The sequence below is a fragment of the Equus quagga genome, chromosome 2 (genome assembly GCF_021613505.1).
Source record: "Equus quagga isolate Etosha38 chromosome 2, UCLA_HA_Equagga_1.0, whole genome shotgun sequence".
Taxonomy (NCBI): Eukaryota; Metazoa; Chordata; class Mammalia; order Perissodactyla; family Equidae; genus Equus; species Equus quagga.
The window spans coordinates 172,405,245-172,427,535 of NC_060268.1; the positions used below are offsets into that span (position 1 = coordinate 172,405,245).

The following is a 22,291-nucleotide window of genomic DNA, read 5'->3' on the forward strand; positions in this document are numbered from 1 at the left end:
ACCAGAAACAAATGATAGACAAGTGAGAAACATATATCAAATACCCAAAAGCTTAACGTCTTTAACCTATGACAGGTAGTAAAACAGAAAATAAAATGTTTATTTACTCATCCAGATGGGGAGAGAGAAGCTTAATTTCCCTCCATGCTCCTTGAATTAACATCATATTCATGCATCATCGACTCCTGCACACTTTGAACAAAGTGTTCTGAGAAAGACCCAGGAGCAGACAGAGCAGGCTGGGTTGTGGCCAGTGCTGTGGGTGTCGGGACTCACCCAGGCCACGTGCTCCCTCTGCGGCCGGGCTCACCAGAGCGGAATGTCTGCCTAACCTACGTGCACCTCCTTCCCCAGCTCCCTGAGCGCACCAGGCTCAAGCGGCTCAAGCGCCCTGCACCGGCTTTCCCCTCCCTCTCCTCTTCTCTCACTCCAGCCTAAGAAGCAGTACGTGTGGCAGGGGTGGAGATGGGTGTCAAGGAAGAGATAAGACATATTTTCAAAATTTAGAGGACTTTTGTACTTTGGCTCCGTAATTCAAAGAAAAGGGGAGGGGGGGAACATGACCACATCACAGGCGCAAGCAAACGACCCCTAAAGCAGCAGAGCCTGTTGAACTAAAGGGTGGCACAGCAGTGTCTAGCTCCATAGGAGCATAAGCAGGCCACTCATCCTTAATCTGTTGTGAAAACTAAACAAGATCTTCAAGAGGCAAGTGTTCAGAAAAACTTTAGGGCCAGCTAGACATAAACACGAGAGTAATGTAAGGGAGTGGGATATGGTAAAAATGAAACAGTATAAAAACAAACCCACAACAAAGTGATGTAGAATAAAAAGAACAAAAAAGGAGCCGGCCTGATGGTGCAGCGGTTGGGTGCACACGTTCCGCTTTGGCGGCCCAGGGTTCGCCGGTTCGGATCCCGGGTGTGGACATGGCACCACTTGTCAAGCTATGCTGTGGTAGGTGTCCCACATATAATGTAAAGGAAGATAGGCACGGATGTTCGCTCAGGGCCAGTCTTCCTCAGCAAAAAGAGGAGGATTGGTGGCAAATGTTAGCTCAGGGCTAATCTTCCTCAAAAATCAAGAAAAAAAGAAATACCTTACACCATGCTTGAGCACCTTCCTCGAATAACTCTTTCATACTTAAAAGTATCATTTGTGTCTTAAGTATGTGCTACTTAAATCTTGGCCTCACAGCTTTGACTGGCCCTGGGCTGCCTTTCAGACCTCACTTCCTACCCTTTGCCCTAGTGCTTACTCCGCATCCACCACACCAGGCTCCCTGTTCCTCAAACATGCCAGGCGCGCTGCTGCCTCAGAGCCTCTGCACCTGTGCTCCCCGCAGAGGATGGACAGTTGCCCCAACACAGCTGCCCGGTTGCTCCCACACTTGCATCCAGTCTCTCCCTGAACTCCACCCTACCGTAAGGCCTTCTCTGACCTCGCTTGTAAGCGTCAGCAACTCCCCCGGCCCCGCCCCGCACTCCAGATCCCCTTTCTCCTGGGCCTTTACTGTTCCCCATGGCACTTCAATGACAGACCACATATTTACTTATTGTTTGTTGATCCTCCACCACAATAATTTAAAACCTATTTCCGTAATTCTCAAAATGTGGTCCAGGGAACTCCCACGGAATTGCCAAGACCCTTTTATGGGGTTTATGAGTCGAAATCATGCATGGATAAAAGGTCCATTCAGCGTGCAAGATGGGCCAATGAATTTACTACAGCAGAGCAGGAAAAACTCACTGAAGATAAGATTTCATGTTTCACACTTACAGCTATCCTTTAAAAGAATGCTACATGGACAGTTTTGGTTTAGTATCAAAGAATAATATCCAGTTATCTGAAAAGGCTATTAAATCAGTCCTTCCTTCGCCAACTACTTTGCCATGCGCGTGAGGACAGCTTTCCTTAACATGCTTCAGTGAAAACATATTACAACAGACTGAATGCAGAAACAGACATGACCATCCACCCAGTTGTCTTCTGTTAAGCCAGACGTTAAAGAGACTGGCAAAAATGTAAAACAATGTCACTTTTATCACTAATTTTTTTGTCAACTTTTATCATTAATTTTTTTTTGTTTGGGAAAATATTTTTATAAAAATATTTTACTTGGGGCCGGCGCCGTGGCCGAGTGGTTAAGTTCATGCGCTCTGCTGCAGGCGGCCCAGTGTTTCATTGGTTCAAATCCTGGGCGCGGGCATGGCACCACTCATCGAGCCACCCTGAGCAGATGACACATGCCACAACTAGAAGGACCCACAACTAACAATATACAACTACGTACCGGGGGGCTTTGGGGAGAAAAAGGAAAATAAAATAAAATAAAATAAAATCTTAAAAAACAAAAAAAGGGGAAAGAAATGTCTCCTTATAAAAAAATATATTTTACTATGTTCATATGCAAGCTATTTATTATTTTCAATGAATATGTTGATATATTTTTAGTTTCTAATCTAATATGGTAAACTAATGATAAATACAACCCACATAAAGCACACCTGAGTCCTCCATAATTTTTTAAGAGAGTAAACTGAGTCGAGGGGAGTGAGAACTGCTGGGCTGTTTGGTCCACCGCTGCTCTGACGCGCCTAGAAGACGGCTGGCGCTTACAGACACTCAAGAAACACTGGTTACCAGAATGATCCACTGCGACCACTACACTCCCAAAGCAAGAAGCAACCAGCATCGCCAGTCACACTACTAGTCAGAAACCACTTCCCCCGTTCCCAAGATCTCCCCACCACACAAACACTGCCTTTCAGGCGCCCTGACAAGCAGAGGTGGCGCAGCTTTCCAAACGGGCATTAAAATCGGGGCAGTGCAGCCACAGATCTTTATTACCTCAGCTAAAAGGACTATGGTCCTATAATTTAGAGTTTATTTAGATTTAAGATTTTAATGCGCACAAAGGATACCAAATTGCACAAACAAATTGGCATTAACTGAGAGTACAATTTTAAGGGAGTTAGTGCAATCACATTAATTGGAGACTTACAGAAATTTGTGGTAAGGCAATAAAAGTGACATGTTTAGGGGGGAGTGCATATTAAATTATGGAATTTGGCAGGCTTTGTTTCCCCTTAATGAGGTCTATTAAAATCTCAAAGCTAAATATTTGGGTTGAATGAAAGACAATTAGATGGATTTTAAAAGTGTGCTTAGGTTTATAATACGTATTTATATTGATCTTACTGCTGGAACAAGATGTTGAATAATTCGATATAAGTGTTCTGTGAAGGTACTATTCCGCGGGCAACCACTCAAATTAACAGTAAATTTTCCTAGTGGAAGAACATCTCTTCTTGTATATCTAGAAAAAAAAAGATCAACCAATAAGATATTCAGGTGATTTCCTGATTTCCATCAGAAAGCAAACAAAGAAAAATTAGCTTAATATTGTCATTAAAAATAAAGCAGATCACTCTGGTTATTTATCAGAATCACAGCAATAAAAATAACAGCCAATACTTATACACGAGTGCTGATCACGTGCCAGGGACTGTTGTGAGTGCCTAAACGCTTTCTCTTTAATCCCCAAATACTCCGATGTAGGTATTACTATCCTCGTTCTACAGATGAGAAATCTGAGGCACAGAAATTTTAAGTAACACGCCCAAGGTTATAAGCCAGGAAGTGGAAGAGCTGGGATTTGAACACAGACGGTTTGTTTCCAGAGTCTGTGCTCTCATCATTACGTACTACTATCTCAAATCCTATCAGAGGAGAGATTTACAGGACAAAGATGTTTACTGCAGTGTTATTTATAATAGAGAAAAACTTAACATGTAGGGAAATGGTACAAGTGTCTATAATGAAATACTGTGCAACCATAAAAAGTTCATGAAGAGTTATGATGGGAGAACGTGTAGCATAAGTCAAATGGTAAGATCCATGTAGGGTGTATACGTACGTAACCAAGAAAAGAGGATACGAACGTGTTCCAAAGTGTCATAACTGCGATCATCTCTAAGTGGTGAGATTACAAACAATTTCTGTTTTCTTCTTTATGCTCTTGGAACTTGTTGAAGGCACACATGTTACTTTTGAAATCAGGAAACAGAGAACTAGAGTGAAGTGAAAGGGAGAGGTGCTCATGTCCTCACACAAGTGAGACGTGCACACGATGGACCTCGCTGACCGTCTGCAGACAGAGCCTCAGGAAGTGTAAAGACACAGGAAGTCAGAATGCAAAAAAGACCAAATAGCTCATTTTACTCATCAGCCAGGTTCTTTATCTGATTTTGGCTCTTAAAGTTAAGAAGACATAATCAAAATGCTAAATGTGAAACTGAGAAAAGGTGACAAAGGAATTTGTGACTTGGTGTAACACTTGTTACTCTGAAGAAAAACCACCTGATGTTGAGTCTCGTAGACTAAAACACACAAATCACCTCAGAAACCTTCCCGCTCTTTTCCACTTCCAACAAAGCCCAAACCTCCCTTAAGGCCCATGAGGAACAGGGCACTTACACTGTGGAGATGAGATGTAATATAAGGTACTCAGCAGCCAGGCTGTCTCCCAAGAGGGCATGAGTGAGGAAGCCAAGCAGTTCTGCTCTGACTGGAGACAATTCAGACATGAAACCTGAAACAACTGGAGAAGGAAGGGAGACCAGATTCAGAACACATGCACCAGTTCCTCTCGAGTGTCTCAGGCTAAAAAAACAACTCTAGGGAACGAAGCCCTGCAAGTCAGCAGGCGACCAGCACAGACTTAAAACACTGGCCAGCAAGCGATGCCAATCTTCACACCACGACGGCTTGGACACGTGCTTTTGCCTCATTTTAATGAAGAGAATTAACATAAAGGAAAACGGGGCAAAGAAATGGCAATCATTAGGGAAACTTATTCTGACGAACGAGGACCTGACGCAGCTCCACCGCGAGCACACGCCACGGGCCACTCCCGCACACACGGGGTGGCAGTCTGGGTCAGGAGGCTCCAGCACTTACACTTACAGGTTTTGCTCTCCTCCTTGTTAAGGCAAGCAGGCAGTAACGGATTGATGTGCTGCAACTTCTGGGCTAAAACCACGTGAATTCTTGGCACCAAGGAGGCAGGAGGGCTGTGCACTCTCTGTTCCTCAGCTGTGTCGGTGCACTCCATTGGATCCAGGAGCGAAGAGGCATCCCTACGGAGAGGATAAAGGTTCCCTTCATAGATGCCTCAGTTGGACAGATGTAAAATACTATACATCTCTGAAAAGCAAATCAGACCAAGCCAACAACAGTTCCATCTGCATACCTCCTTAAAGAACAGGAAATGGCTCCTCATTCATTACATCGCACAGATTTCAGGCTAGTTACGTCATATTATGATATAATGTATGTATTCTAATCTTCACGAACAATAACATTTTTACTCAGTTGCTGTCACTGCACTAAATGGGATATAGTATGTCACTTGAGTTATTTCAAAACACAGATACTCTGGGCCCGGCCTGGTAGTGCAGCGGTTAAGTTCGCACGTTTCGCTTCGGCGGCCCGGGGTTTGCCGGTTCGGATCCCGGATGCGGACATGGCACCGCTTGTCAAGCCATGCTGTGGTAGGTGTCCCACATATATATATATAAAAAAAAAAAAAGTAGAGGAAGGTTGGCATGGATGTTAGCTCAGGGCCAGTCTTCCTCAGCAAACAAGAGGAGGATTGGCAGCAGATATTAGCTCAGGGCTGATCTTCCTAAAAACAAAACAAAACACAGATACTCTTTATTGAGCTCTCACTAGGACATCAAATATGTCATAGCATGTCTCAAAAACCATCAGGAATCTATTATTCAGTGTGTGGAGAATCCATTCATCTCTATCTTGCTACTTTTCTTTCCTAAATTTTATTCTTACATATACCTCACTTGAATAGTGACAAGCAGTATAATAAAGTGTGAGTTCTTCAGATTTGCTAAATAAATTAGCAGATGATAGATTTATTGTGAGATGATTGAAATAAATGACTGAAATGTTTTTAGATGTTCAGACTTTACAGACTGACTCTACAGAGTAATCAATTCATACTACCGTCTTCCTTAAACACGACAACGACAAGGACAATCTTTCCAGAGTGTGCACCCAGCGCTGGGCCATGTTCTTTGCTTTGCACACAAACTCATTAAAGCTGCACAACCACCCTCATTTACGATGAGGAAACCAAGGCACCGCAGAAGTGAAGCCTAAGGTTACACAGACAGTAAGTGGCCAAACCAGGACACCAACCCAGGCCATCCGGCTCAGTCTGTGCCCTAAGCTGCCTCCATAAACGAAGTCAGTAAAGCAGGAAAATCGCAGAAACAGCCAAACAAGCGGTTTTATATACTCTTATTAAGGAATTGCTACTGACATTTATTTACAGTTGCTTAAAATTTTTGTTTTGCATCTTTTAAATGTGAAAAAACACATACTTCCTGAGGAAAGAACACAGTAACCTCGGAACACAGCACTCTGATTCTGCACCCTCATTCTAAACACAAAGAACCGCAAACGAACACTGAACTCTAGTTACGAGGTTTGTTTTCTGCAGTGGCATGGGCTACAATTCTGAAGTTACTTTCTGTGTATTGTAGGGCTGAGCAAAGGAATACACTGAGGATAATGGGAGTCAGGTTTCTTTCTATTAGAAATGGGAGTTACAAATACGGAAAGGAGGAAGACTAGAACTGACACCCATGATGCTGAACTGGAAGCAGAAATATGGTGTGAACTCATGGTTTCTGATATACAGACTTAGAAAGATATACATATGTGTGTGTGCGCGTATCCTAGCCCTGCCCACCAGAAGGGCACAGTAGCAATGCCAACCCAGTACCAAGGAGCAGACCAGCACTTAGAACTCGATTTTTAATAGAATTCTGGACTAAAAAAAAACTGGTCTTCCTTGGAAAAATGGCTGATATTGGGGATGGAGCATGGCAAGTACAAGATGAGGCTGAAGTAGCTTAATATGTAAAAAAATATATGTTCAAAAATGATAAGGTTGTCAAAAAGGACCCAGAGCCTTCTTCAAGTGGTTCCCACTAGCCAAATGTGGGAAAATTTGAGTCTCACAATAAATAGTAATAACAGATTAACATCCATACTGATATAATAAATTACTTGAATAAATAAATGGGAGAGAAAGGAAATCTCTCTTACAGTAGAATGCGAATAAATAAATGTAGAAGGAATGACTGAGACAGAAAATCGCCATCACAGTAATAATAGCTTCAAGCAAGAATCCTAAGTGGGTGAAAGTTAAATGAGAAACTGATACTTACATAGTCTCAAAGTATTTTCCTTCAAATTACTCATCTCAAGTATTTCCCTTCAAATTACTCGTCAATTAAAAAGTGAAAAATAGTAACTTTATAGGAGGGAAACCTGGTAGACATCACCTTAAACAAGTGATCCAAATGAACATCACCAGTAATGCCAAAAACCAACATCACATGTCAAACGCAGAACCTGAATCTACTCACGAGGAAACATCAGACGAACCCAAACTGAGAGAGATTCTATAAAATAATTGGCTTGTACTCTTCAAAAGTGTCCAGGCTCTCTGCTCTCTGCCATGCGAGATGACAGAGAGAAGACGGCCGAGAGAAGACAGCCATCTGCAAACCAGGAGATGGGCCCTCACGAGACATGGCATCTGCCGGGGCCTTAATCTCAGACGTCCCAGCCTCCAGAACTGGGAGAAACGAATTTTTTGTTAAGTCAAAACAGAGTGTCAAGGCCATGAAAGATAAAAGAAACGGTGAGGATTGTTCCAGGTTAGTGCAATGAGTGAGCCTACGGATCCTGGACCTGATAAAAAAGAGCCTGCCAGAAAGAACATGACAGAGACAAATAGTGAAATTAAGTGTGGCCTATGGGTTAGTGTATTGTGTATTCATGGTATATCTCCGAATTCTGATAGCTGTACTCTGATTAAATATGAGAAAGTCTTTGTTCTTTGTAATATGGACTCAAGTAGTTAGAGTATGATGTAGGTATGTTGTACGTAACTTACTGTCAAGTGTTTTCAGAAAAATACATGTATGTATAGAAAAATCTGTGTAGACAAGAGACCCCAAATGAACAACACAGCAAACGGGGCATAAGTATTAAACAACTGGTAAATCTGGTTAAAGGGAAAAAGGGTGTTCTTTCTAACTCTCCTCCACCTTTTCTGAAAGTTTGAAATTATATCAAAATTAAAAGTTAGCAAAGAAAGCAAATAAACTCACCTTTCATCATTATTCAGTATACTTAGCACAGGATCCACGGACAGTATGCCATATAACTCAAGAATATCGTTTACTTTGAAACAATTCCAGTCTTCATAGACCTAACAAGAGACCACACAAAATCCCGCTGTTAGGACTACGTAATACCAAGCAAGCATAAGATGTCAGTGTTGAAGTAAAAGTAATAACAATAATAAGAATAATATCTTAGGATTTTAGAGCAAGAAATGGACCTTAAAGCAACTCCTTTATTTCATAAATTGAGATTGAGAGATGTAAGGTACTTGCCTAAAGTCGTTCTGCCAGTTAGCAAATAAGTTAACAATTAAAACACAGAATTCCTGTCTCCTAGACAATGTCTGTTTTCAGTATACCACACTACTCCAAAAAACAGGCTTCTCCCAAAGGATGATGGTCAACTAAAACTAGAAACATGTGTTATGGGGCTGGCTCTGTGGCCGAGTGGTTAAGTTTGTGTGCTCTGCTGCGGTGGCCCAGGGTTCGGATCCTGGGCACGGACATGGCACCGCTCGTCAGGCCACGTTGAGGCGGCATCCCACATCCCACAACTAGAAGGACCTGCAACTAAGATACACAGCTGTGTACAGGGGGGTTTGGGGAGATAAATCGAAAAAAAAAAAAAAGATTGGCAACAGTTGTTAGCCCAGGTGCCAATCTTTAAAAAAAAAAAAAAGAAACATCTTATGTCAAAATCTATTAACCACACCAAGAGAAGGGGGAAAAAAGCCCAGACTTACTAACTTTGGGGTTATTCACAGACTATCCAACATTAGAGGATTAACACAAAACTGAAAATGGCCACCATGTTTTTCACAATAAAAAAACAAACTTCCAGAGCTGTCTGTCGTGATGGACTTTCATAACTATCAAGCCTCCTACTGGCAAGACCTAACTGTGGCATGGCAAGAAAAATATCATGAATCTGGCCCCCGTGTTATGTAACTCAAGTGCCATTTAAGTGAAAATCACAACAAATACGAATGGAATTCTCAATGATCATTTATTTCTGAAACTTGCATCAGTTATTCATTTATCAGGATTAAAAAATTAGAATAAGCAAGACAGGAGAACAAACTACTAACAGATTTTTTTCTCCTATTTTATTTTATATCCAAGTGAGAAATGGATTTTGATAAGGGAAGAAGGGTAAAAATGAAGTAGCTATCAGGAAGTGAGAAGTGATCCAGGAAGGAAGTAGACATGAACTAAAAAGCTGCTCCACCTTATGTTTGAAACAGTCTCTGATTCTTTAAGAATGCTGTGGCAGGCAGAAGAACGGCCCCCCAAAGACATCTCCATCCTAACCCCAGAACGGGTGAATATGTTACCTTAAAGGGACTTGCAAAAATTAAGGACCTTGAGATGGGGAGGTTGTCCTGGATTACCTGGGTGGGCCCAACCTAATCACCCAGGTCTCAAAAATAGGAGAATCTTTCCTACCTACGGTCAGAGGGAGGCGTGACTATGAAGAAATGGTCAGAGAGATGCATTGTTGATGGCTTTGAAGATGCAGGAAGGGGACACAAGCTAAGGAATGCTGGCGGCCTTGAGAAGCTGGAAAGGCAAGGAGACAGATTCTCCCCCAGAGCCTGCAGAAGGAATGCAGCCCTGCGAGACCCTGATTTACCCCCAGGGAGATCCATGTTGGACTTCTGACTTAAAGCCTGTAAGGTGATAAATTTTTCTTGTTTTAAGCCACTAAGTTTGTGGTGATTTGTTACAGCAGAAAGAAAAAACTAATACAAATGCTAAGAGTTTTTCATTTTAATTTCCGAGACACATACACATCTATGTCAACGTCAGGTCTGCGACAGGCTTTATTACCTTCACAAGGCATGCAGGACCATTCTCTCCTGGCAGTGGAAAATTCAGATCAAAAGGAGAAGAGAGGTTCAGCGAGTTCAGTTGTTGCCCAGTAGAAGCTTCAGTTTCTAAACGTTTTGGCTCTCCACACCATTGAAGACCACCAACACTCCCTAAATTCAAAGGAGAGCATTGCACTTAATCATTTCTCAGGCCTTCTGGAGATAAAGAACATTCCTAAAGAGGCTTTCAAGTTTGATATAAATGATGTTTCTGAGCTTGCAAACTTCAAGTTGTTACAGTTTTTAAGGAAATAACACATACTAACAAAGCTCTTTGACCTATGAAGAAAGCAAAAATTATTAGGAAAACCTGAAAATTTAACAGTTTTTCCCCCTACAATAAAATGGCAACAAAATTCCCCCACCAAATCTCACGGAAGTATTTCTAATATTTAATATGGTTACTTTGACATCTTTGCCCTAAGGAATACACGGTCTACTGACAACAAAACCACCTGGGTAGAACAAACTTTTGTCTACTTACCAAGCAGAATAAAACTATATAGCAATAAATTCATTTATCAAACACTAATATCCACTACGTACCAGGAATCAGACTAGTTGTTGGGGATACAAAGATGATTAAAAGATAGCCTCTACCCGTTACATGGTCACAGTTTAAGGCTGATAACTAGTCAGAATCAAAACAAAGCCTGCCATACCAGAGTACTGCTCAGCAATAAGATGGAATAGACTATTATACACACAGAAACCTGGCTGGATCTCAAGGGAAGTGTGCTGAATGAAAAAAGCCAATCGACGAAGTTTATATACTATATGATTCCATTTATATAACATGCCTGAAATAACAAAATTACAGAGTTGGAGAACAGATTAGTGGTTGCCAGGTGTTAGGGACTTGTGGGGAGGGGAGGCAGGAGAGGTGGGTGTGACTGTGAAAGGGCAACACAAGAAATGTGGGTAATGAATCGTCCCGTATCCTGATTGTGGCAGTGGTCACAGGAATCTACGTAGGTGATGCAACTGCACAGAACTAAACACATCACACAGGAGTAAGTGCACGTGAAGCTGTGAATTCCGGATAAGGTCGATGGGTTGCATCAAGAGCCATGGCCTGGTTATGATGTTCTACTGTAATTATCTAAGATGCTACCATTGGGGGAGACTGGCTCAAGGGTAGACAGGGTCTCTCTCTACTATTTCTCACAACTGCATAGGAATCTACACTTTTCTCAAAGAAAAGTTAAGAAACATATACAGCTTAGAAGACTGCCTAAACCCAACAAGCTAGCTACAGTTTACGTAAACAATGCACTCAATGTACAAAGAGCCCTGCAGCGTGACATTCAAACAAAAGGGGCCAGAAACAGAAAGGAGCAGCAATTGCTTAAGTGCTAAGAAAGAGAATTACCGTATGTCCTGGATTCTAACATGTCACTTACTGTTATGATACACCATTAATTTTAATAAACATTTGGGGGTAGGTGGAGAAAAAGAAAGAAGACTTTTTTTTTGGCGTATATTTTACTGTAAAACATCTAAGTTTAAAAACATTCAAGTATGCCTTAGCATTAAGGAAACACAGTAATAGGAACTTATAAAGTAGAATAACATATGGTTAAATGAAATTCATTAGTAAATCTTTGTTTACCACTGATTGTCACGCTTGCTCTTTCAACCCAACCTTACAAATACCAACTAACTAGACTAATTTCTTTTACCTCCTCTCCCTTTAACTTGCCCTCTGATTAAAGGAGCTAAAAAGAAGTGACTGGCACATAAAAGGAGAAATAAAGACAACCTTATCTACTCGCTGGAATGAAGACGTTCACTGCTCATAAAAACTGTGACTTGGTGAAAGCAATAATGATACACACCAAGTTGGAAATCCTCTCACGCTCTCAGAAAATTTCAACTTTCGGTCTCCTTGTTTTCATCAGAATTAGTTGTATCTTAAGCATGTTTTAAGCAATAAACCACTATAAACCTATGTAAACAGGACAAATAGAACTGTGACTCTTCTAAGGGTTATCTGCTCTAAAGTTTAGGAATAAGCAATCTAGCGCAACCACGACTTCATGCTTTGCCTCTGATAACCTCAGTCTTACCACTACTCCAAAAAGAAAATTAAGAAAGGATGTTTTCAGATATAAATAAATCATTTTTAGGATAAAGTACTATGCTTCCATATTACTTAAGAGCAGAGACAAAAATAAATATGAAGAAAGAGAAAAGACTTTTTTCAGCTAACCACTTGAGACTCTCAAACTGACAGCCGAGCAGGTCCCCTCTCACTAAGTGACGTTAATAGCTCCATTACAAAGCATAATCTGACCGAAGAGTACTGTGAAAACTCTCCAAACTGTCTATAATTCTGGTAAACTTGAAAGCAAGGCTGTCAAATCATGCCAGCTCATAAATCTAGAGCTATATTACACAACAGTTAATTCTGAAAATGAACCTTCTGCAAGAGAGCTGAAGTCTACAGACAGCCTGTTGGCACACGCTACCTGCTTGTCTGGCACCGGCATGTTGGTCTTTCTGTTTATTGGGCTGTAGGTCCATGTCTTCATCGTCTTCGTAACTCCTCTTGTGACGACTGGGCGTGTAGGATGTTGAAGGACTGACTCGAGCTTGGTTTGCATTAACATAGGCGTTAAATGAAAGGTTAAGAAAAGACTACCATCAAGCGAGGAATAGCCTAAGTTATGCTAATTATATGACTAACAAAAGATGACTAGTTTGGCAATTCGGTTAAAAGAAAAATGTGTTTTTAAAAAAAGGCTGGACTTCCAGTTCTGGTCATGAGAGCAACAGCTCAACTTTACGCCCCTGCCCCTCCTGTAAGGAGCGATGAAACTGGGCAGAAGACAGGAAGCAACTGTGCTCAGTCACTGGACAACAGGGAGCATGAGGTTATGATCCTTGAATGAGAAACACGCTGGGTAAACTCCACACTCTCCCCAGCTCTCTCTTAGGGGAACTCCTAAGCTGCAACAAAGAGAAGTGGAGGCCTGCTCTTGGGTAGAGAAAACAGAGTAAATAGTTCACAGCTACTGAAAGAACGAGAATTTGCAGGACAGAACTAGAAAGGAAGGAGTTGCAGACAGAAGACCCAGAAATCTGTGCAGGTTCCACTCAGGTCTTTTGCTGAGTACAAAACTGTGGATGCACAAGTCAAGATTCCTTAAGGCCTAGCAGAGAACAGCTGCTGGTTGGCTGGGAGCTAAATGGAGATTCTGGAAGTTGTGCAACACTAGAACTGGACGCTGCTGAACATTCCGGACACTCAGGTAAGACCCAGAAATAGCACATCTCATGAGTAAGGACTATGTCCTGCACAGCAAGGCTACTCCACACCCACCTTAAGAAATCCCAAAACCAAGCCTTGACAAGATGGAAGTGATCCAGTTAAATCACCTGCCTGTCAGAACAAAATGCAACATTCTTGAAGACAAAACCAAACTTTCCACAATGTTGTATATCAGCATACAATAACACATTATTATGTGAAGAAGCAGGAAAATACGACCTAGAATCAGGATTAAAAATAGTCAACAGAAACAAACCCAGAGATGACCCAAACATTGCAGTTAGCAGATAAGGACATTAAAAAAAAATCTAGAACTAAAAAAAAAAAAGGACAGAGCCTCAGTCGCCTGGAGGAAAATAACAAGTAGTCTAACAATCACGTGACTAGAGCACCAGAAAATGAGACAATGATGAGACTGGGGACAGAAAAATATTGGAAGAAATAAAGGCTGAAATCTGAAAAATATCAACCCACAGACCCAAAAGGTAAAAAAAAAAAAAAAACCCAAGCCAGATAAACACACAAAAAACTCACATCTAGGCACATCACAGTCAAACTGGCAAAAACCACAGAGAAAGAGAGAACATTAGAAATCAAAGACATTACACACAGGGGAACAAGGACAAGATGATGCTAGCCTTCCCTTAAAAAAATCAATGGAGGCCAGGAGTCAGGAGAACAATGTCAGTAAAGTGTTGGAGAGGGAAATACCTGTCAATCAAGAATTCTATATCCAGTGAAAAGATCCTTCAGAAATAAAGGTGAAATAAAGACATTTTCAGTTGACCCAAAGCTGAGAGAATTCATCACCAACAGATCTGTACTTAAAAAGAAAAAAGCTTAGTAAAACAGTTCTAGATAAAAAACAAAGAACAAAGAGAGCTGGAAATGGTAAATGTGTACACAAATATAAACGATGTATTTTTTTTCTCATTTCTCAATTTATGTGGAAGACAACTGTTTAAAGCAAAAAAATAATATACTGTGGATTCTATAATTTAAGTACAAGTAAGTGTTGTGTATGACAACAGCAGCATAAAGAATGGGAGGAGGTAAACGGAGGTACAGTCTTGTAAAGATCAGGGAGCAAAGAAGAAACCACAAGGGAAATTAGAAAATATTTTGAACCGAATGATAGTAAAAATAACAAATCAAAATTTGTGGAATGCAACTAAAGCAGTGATTAGAAAAATACTTATAGCCTTAAATGCTAACATTAGAAAAGAAGGAAGATTTGAAATTAATGATGTGAACATTCACTTGCAAAAGCTGGAGAAAGGAATTAAAACCAAACTAAAGAGTAAGAAAATAGAGCAGAAATCAATGAAATAGAAAACAGAAAATTAAAGTAAAAAAGTTGGTTTTTTGACAAACCACCAGCAACATGACCAAGAATAAAAGAGAAAACGTAATCAACACTACTGGAAATGAAAGGAGAGACCACTGCTAGATATCCCCCAGACATTACAAAGAAAATAAGGAAGTAAAAGCTTGATGTTATTGACATAAATTCAACAAGTGAGATTAAATAATTTTGAAACAATTCCTTGAAGGCTACAACTTATCACAAGTGACACAAAATAAGTACTAAAAAAATTGAATTAAAAATCTCATGAAGAAGATGCCTGGCCACAAACTGGAAACAACCCAAATGCTCATCCAATGGAGGTGATAGAAACGAACACCACTGGCAATATAAAGAAATGAACTACTGATAACACATGGATGCCTCTCAAATGCACTAGGCTGAACAAAAGCGATGAGACAAAAACTGTACTCTATGAGTCCATTGGTACGACATCCAAGAATAGGTAAAATGAAACCAGAGAGAAAGAAATCGGATGGTGGCTGCAAGGGAGGGGAGTGGTGACTAGAAAAAGGCACAAGGGAACTTTCTGGCACAAGTTCTTTCCTGTGACTGGGTTGTAAATTAGACGGGTGCAGGCATCTATCCAAATCACTGAGGTGTACCCCTAAAGCCTAGCATTTCAGTGCATGTGAATTATGCCTAAAAAAACTACTAGCTAAAAAAATTAAACAAAAAGAAGCCCGAGATGGTCCACAACCTCCTTCAAAAGAACCAACATGTTGTTTTCCCTTGATAAAATGAGAATTAGTTCTAATTTAAAACTATTTGTTTATTTAATTATTGCAATTCTTTTTCAGTACCTTTAAATCTCCCTCAATCTTTTTAATAGCATTTCACTATAGGAATGTGCCATAATTTTATCATTTCTCAGTGATGAATACCTAAGTTGCTTTACAGGTTGTCTTGTTTAGGACAAATGAAACACGTTTTATTAAAATAAAGCCAAGCTTTGTAAATGAAGAATCATTTTTTTTTCCCCCAGCAAACTTCACTGAAGTAAAAAGACTAAGTTTTTAACAACTCAGAATGTGAATTGTGGTCTTTTCAATTAAGAAAATAATCAGGAACCAGTGAACACGTAAGAAAGGATATTTCTTTTACCCAGGTGGATTCCCCAGGCACTGGGACACAGTAGAAAGTCTGTCTTTCCAAAGTGGTGGTTCGTGGAGAGTTCACATCAACTTCTTGTTGAGGCTATGATGTGTACAAAAAGTATTTTTAAATTTTATTAAGAAAACAACATTTTTAAAAATTAGCAACCACATTTTCATATTACTTATAAAACCAAGCAACTACTAAATCCAAACTACTATTTTTTAAAGGAAAACTAATATAAAATCATTTCACACATATGCCACCTTCTCTCAAATCCAGAATACACAGCACTCTAGGTTACAAAATTAAATCCTTTTTAATAAACAGGATGCTTTCAAAGACAAAGCACATGGTAATTCCACTCTCTCTTGCACAGAAAACTATCAAAATCAGCCTATAAAATAGGAATTTAATGAAATACTCATTACCAGGTATCTCTGAGATGAGATTTAAGAGTCAGACATTATTCCCTGGAAAAGGCATGTTCTGTGTTTCAAATATACTTAGAAAATCCTAAGAGGTAGAAAGGGCCCAAGATGTAGCATTAAAAATTACTTTAATAAACACGTATTACAGGGCCGGCCCCATGGCTGAGTGGTTAAGTTCGTGCGCTCCACTTTGGTGGCCCAGGGTTTCACAGGTTTGGATCCTGGGCGCGGACATGGCACCGCTTGTCAGGCCATGCTGAGGCGGCGTCCCACATGCCACAGCTGGAAGGACCCACAACTAAAAATATACAACTATGTACTGGGGGGCTTTGGGAGAAAAAGCCAAAATAAAATCTTAAAAAAAAAAATTCTAAAAAAAAACACCAAAAGCGTGTATTACTTTTATAATATAAATAAATCCTCTTAAAAGCAAATAAAATGTATACTCCATTTTGTAGGGGAAAAAAAGGAGCCAAGAGACATTGAGTCTGAGCCTGAGATAAAGTGTTTAAGCTGGGTTTTTTGTTTGTTTCCTTCTTTCCAGGCCCAAAGTCCCCTTTTCCTGGCTTGGTGCTTTTCCTTACGACTCTATTGCACAAACTCTCTCTGCCTCAGTAGTGTCACAGATGGAGAGCCACAGCTATTTTATTTTCCCATTTTCAGATGCTGAGGTTACGGAGCCACAGTAATACAGCATGACTGTGCAGTAGAAAAAGTTGTGTATTAATACAAATTCGTCTTTCATGAGTCCATTACTCTAAATAGTGGGAAGAAGTTACATTTTTGTTTAACATAATCTTTGCGGCAACCTTTCAAATTAGGGCTGCTCTTCTGTCGAGACTGGCCCGGTGAACTAGAACACTTTATTCCACCACGAACAACTTCTACTGCTAATTAACGGGCTGGTATGGGGGTTTACAGATCAATCTCCTGAGGTTCGGGTAAGCAGGAGTCCGACGCCCAGAATGTAAAAAGCCCCAGGTAATCCGATTAAACTGAGATTCTGGATCCGCAAAGCACAGAACTAGACCCAGAATGGGGGTAACTCCACCGAGGTCCCCCCATCTACCCAGGCCCTGCCTGAGCACCTGGCTCGTCACCCCCCACCTGTGATAGCTGTTTTCTTTCCAACAAGTGCCATTACCATTTGTGTGCCAATAGAATCACATGAGAAACACACAAAAAGCAAAATATGGGAGACACTTTTCAGTCAATATATTTACTTTGACATGCTGTTAATCTTGTTTTTTTTGATTTTTAAACTAGAAATAAATTTTAAACTTGCCTCAGTTACAATGTCAGGCATGTTGAACAGGTGTCTGAATGAAATTAAATTTAATTCTGCATGTTGTTCCTCTATTATCAGAAAAGCAATAAAAAAGCGCAAGTACACTGTGGCTCCTCTATAACTGCTTTTCTAGTAAGTTCCTAGTCAAGACCATCCCTTTCACAATTATAATTCTATCCAGTGTTCCGCCTTCTTCCCTCTCCCATTATTGATATGTAAAAGAGTTTCTATTACTTCCTTTTATCAAAGAAAGCTTAAGTTTATCAAAAACTTTTTTTCTCCTAGGAAAAGAGGGCAGGATTTAGTCAAATTTAATTAAGCAAGCGTTGAGCCTGAAATTAATCTCCTACTTTCATTTTAAAAGAATTTATCATAACCTGTAATTTTTTAACCAAGTATATAGACAATTGGGAAAAGCAAGGAATTAGTTTTGTCAACTACAATATTCCACCTTCTAGAGATTTTTTGAAGATAAAATATCTTATCAGAAACTCTTAAAGGCAAATAAAGAAAACATTTCACATGACTTCTTAGAACTTATTTACATACAAGACACATTTAAGATCACCAAAGAAACGTCATAAATTCTCTGCTTAGGAAAAAATTCTTATTAAAAATGTTTTATAGATCTTAAGGATACGTACCCCACACTCCGCTACATCTCTATATTTTCCAAAATGAAGAACCTATGACCCAAAACAAAGGACAACAGTATTGCATCAGTATATCTGAATCGAAAGTACCATAAACAAAGCAAGGGCAAAATCAATATCATTAATCAGAAACAGAAAGTTTCAGGAGAAAAGTAATCCATACCCGTGTTTTCGTGTTTCGGTTAACCGTTTCATAAACCCCCATATAAAACTCAGGGTCAAACATATCCTGAATCATGCAGCGGAACTTCACAAAACTGTTAGGTTTCAAATAATGAAGGGGAACTTCATTCAGTGACGGTACCTGAAAGGAAGAGAATCAAGTCAATAAAATACTCCATCTACAGAACAGAGAGGATATATCCAGACCCAAACTGCAACCCCCACACACAAAACATCAAGCCCCGCCAGGGAGCCAAATGATCTCAACGGTCAACACAACATAACTGCTGGACAAAGCACTTTCTGAGTTCTTGCAAGTTTGTATGAGAACCGACTATTACGTAAAAGGATGCTTTTCCTTCAGAACGCTCTTCAGTTAGCAGAAAGGCATTTGCTTTGTTGAGTTCTTCTTTTAAAACTACTACCTGCCAATTCTTTTAAAATAAAGGTAATAAAGATAATCGAAGCTCTCAAATTTAATTTTCTTAGAAAATAATATAGTCAGTTACTGCCACCTAGAGGCACAAACATACAAGCATTTAACTGCTTGGATTTAAGTTAAAGCTGCAAAAGAGACCAAACTCTTATAATACGTATGCACTTGAAGCAGAGGGCAGTAGACATTAATTTACATATTCTTAAATTATATACGGATTACTACTCCTACTGAGAGAAACTGGAAGGTGATCAACCCTCACCCCCCACCCCTAAACAGCAACAAGCTTACCCATTTAGGAGCATTATTTTCCTTCAGCTTTTCCTTAAAATATTCAATTACTTTCTTCTCCCAGTCAGAATTAACTCCATTTTGCGCTGAAAGAAAACATAGTTTTCAAAGCTAAAGGTACAATACACAATAGACTATGCTCAGGTGAGTCACACATCAGTGTGCCTGCATCTGAGGCACCGCTCAAGCCACTTGAGAAGCCGCCCTACTTGGGGGCTGGGTACCACAAGTCAGGGTGATGCTGACCTCCTGCAGGCTCTCAGGAGCTAACAACCTGGCTGAGAGCATCCACAGAATGAGATAGGTTACCTAGACAAAGCAGCAGATGAACCATCATTTGTAAAGCGCACTGCTCCTTGAAAACATTTTATATAAATTTTAAAAATCTTTACAACTACCCTGAAATGGAGCAGAGGATGTTTTGTTTTAACTTACTTGGGAATAATTTCAAACTTTCAAAAAAGCCACAGGAATAACACAGAGAACACCTGTATCCTTGCCCCATCTGCTGTATCATTCGCGCTCTGTTATTTTTCTGACCCACTTGAGATGGTTACACACATCATGTATTTTTACCTTTAAATATTTCAATGTATGTTCCCTAAGAATAAGGAGATTATTCTACATAACCACAGTACTGATATCAACCTTAGGAAATTCAAAATTGATCCAATAATGTCATTTAAGCTAGCATTCATATCCCAACTTATCATCTGACCCAATACTATCCTTTATTGCACTTTCTCCCCTTCAGTGCAGGACCCAGTCTAGGATGACATATTGCTTTTAGCTATCATGTTTCTTTAATCTCCTTTACTCTGGAACAGTTCCCCAATCTTTCTTTATCTTTTATGACACTGATACGGCAGAAGAATACAAGTCCTTCAAAAAAAAGAATGCTCCTGACTTTGGGTTTGTCTGATGTTTCCCTATGATTAGATTGTAGTTACGTGTTACCAGTCAGACTCCTACATAAGCGATGTTGTGTCCTGGTAAGGGTATCATCTAGAGACTAGATGTCCATCTTCCCCTTACTGATGATGTTAATTTTGATCACCCAGTCAAAGGGATAGCCTATTTCTCCAGTTACTTTCTTCCTCGTACAACTATTAAGAAATCTACAGGAGACACTCTAAGACCTTGAAAATAATTTTCATGAAACTTCTCTCTGCCCTCAGAAGATTTAGCATCCGTCGATGATTCTTGCAATGATGATTGCAAAATGGTGAGAAAGGTGTTTTTAATGTCCTGTTAAAGATAAGAAAACCAAGGCTTTGAAAAATTATGGAAATTGGCCAAGACCAAAGAGCAAACTATCTACAGAATTAAGAATAAATATTTTCGGGGCTGGCACAGTGGCACAGTGGTTAAGTTTTGCACGTTCCGCTTCAGCCGCCCGGGGTTCACCGGTGTGGATCCTGGGTGCGGACAGGGTACCACTCTGCAAGCCATGCTGTGGCAGGTGTCCCACATATAAAATAGAGGAAGATGGGCACGGATGTTAGCTGAGGGCCAGGCTTCCTCAGCAAAAAGAGGGGGATTGACAGCAGATGTTAGCTCAGAGCTAATCTTTCTCAAAAAGAAAAAAAAAAGAATAAATATTTTCGTGAGTGAGAACCACTAAACCATAGCTGGTCAATACCTCCACCATTTATATTCATCATGCAGATGCTACAGAGAGAGTAAAGGAATTCTGTCTATATTTGTCATAAAATCCTGCTAACACCATGCTTTAGCAGGGCTTCCAAACACTTTTACTTAAGTGAGCAAAGGCTAGTTCTGAAAAAAGAGCGAAGGGGAAAAACTCCTTCGGTGATTCTGATGTGCAATGAGAGTTAAATCTACCAGCAGACTGGCCCTCACAGCGTGGTTCCTGGACCAGCACCATTAGCACCACCTGAGTAGGTGTTAAAAATGCAAATTCTTCAGTCCATCTCAGACCTACTGAATCAGAAACTCTGGAGATGAGGCCTAGCAATTTGTGTTTTAAAATACCCACCAGGGGGAGTGCAAACTGGTACAGCCACTATGGAAAGCAGTATGGCATATCCTCAGAAAATTAAGGATAGATCTATCATATGATCCACGTATCCCACTGCTGGGTATTTATCCAAAGAACTTGATAACACAAATGCATAAAGATACTTGCACCCCTACTTTCATTGTAGCATTAGTCACAATAGCCAAGACTTGGAAGCAACCTAGATGCCCATCAAGGGACGAATGGATAAAGAAGATGTGGTATTTATAAACAATGGAATACTACTCAACCATAAGAAATGATGAAATCTGGCCATCTGTGACAACATGGATGGACCTTGAGGGTACTAGGCTGAGTCAAATAAGTCAGAGGGAGAAAGTCAAATACCACATGATCTCACTCATAAGTAGAAGATAAAAACAACAACAAACAAACACATAACAAAGGAGATTGGATTGGCGGTTACCAGGGGAGGGGAGGGCAAAAGGGGTGATTAGGCTCACATGTGAGGGGATGGACTATAATTAGTTTTTGGGTGATGAACATGATGTAATCTAGACAGAATTCAAAATATATTATGATGTACATCCGAAAGCCATATGATGTTATAATCCAATCTTACTGCAATTAAAAAAATAAAATAAAATACCCACCAGGTGATTCCGATACACTGAAGTTTGAGAACCACTACTCTACAAGATGCATGCCAATAAATGATTACTGAATTGGGGAAAAAACAATCAATTGGTGTTTTTGCTTCTAGTCAAAATGGATGTTTAAAGAGAAAACTGACACGCAGCCATGACTGCCACACCAACACTACTATTCTGACGGCATTTGTGTAAGAAACATGAAAATGCCACACAACAGATGATGAAGCTACATCAAAGAGGGATTGGGAAGCAGTTAAGTTACTACTAACTAACTAATGTGTATACAAAATAGTATGTAAATGGCCAGCTTACAAATATCTGGTACTGCTGGGCAATTAAAGGACTGCAAAAGACAATTCCACAAATACCCAGAATGCACCAATAAATGTCAATTATTTACTAAGCCTACCGTGTGCCCAGCATTTCCTAGGTGCAACGAGGACACTGAGAGCTGAAGGAACTTAGAGCTAAGATAAGCTACGGCTAGAAAAAGAGCCAAAAGTAAAGAGGAGAAACCAGTGTAGGGCAAAGAATCTCAGAGAGGGCTTCTGAAAGAGGTGTTGCTTGA

General features: G+C 40.1%; 1 protein-coding gene across 2 annotated transcripts in view; it reads right to left on the reverse strand.

The window, feature by feature from the left end:
• Nucleotides 1-22,291, reverse strand: part of MCMBP (minichromosome maintenance complex binding protein) — a 44,546-nt gene that overhangs the window by 6,778 nt on the left and 15,477 nt on the right. The window contains exons 2-11 of one of the 2 annotated variants that reach the window (XM_046655413.1): nucleotides 19,090-19,175; nucleotides 18,364-18,504; nucleotides 18,192-18,233; nucleotides 15,829-15,930; nucleotides 12,565-12,709; nucleotides 10,053-10,204; nucleotides 8,208-8,308; nucleotides 4,969-5,141; nucleotides 4,480-4,603; nucleotides 3,202-3,319 (exon numbers count right to left, since the gene is read on the reverse strand). In XM_046655413.1, coding sequence (XP_046511369.1) covers nucleotides 3,202-3,319; nucleotides 4,480-4,603; nucleotides 4,969-5,141; nucleotides 8,208-8,308; nucleotides 10,053-10,204; nucleotides 12,565-12,709; nucleotides 15,829-15,930; nucleotides 18,192-18,233; nucleotides 18,364-18,504; nucleotides 19,090-19,175 — 1,184 coding nt within the window. Of the gene's footprint in view, nucleotides 1-3,201; nucleotides 3,320-4,479; nucleotides 4,604-4,962; nucleotides 5,142-8,207; nucleotides 8,309-10,052; nucleotides 10,205-12,564; nucleotides 12,710-15,828; nucleotides 15,931-18,191; nucleotides 18,234-18,363; nucleotides 18,505-19,089; nucleotides 19,176-22,291 lie in introns of both variants that reach the window. The other variant, XM_046655412.1, reaches the window with a different exon arrangement.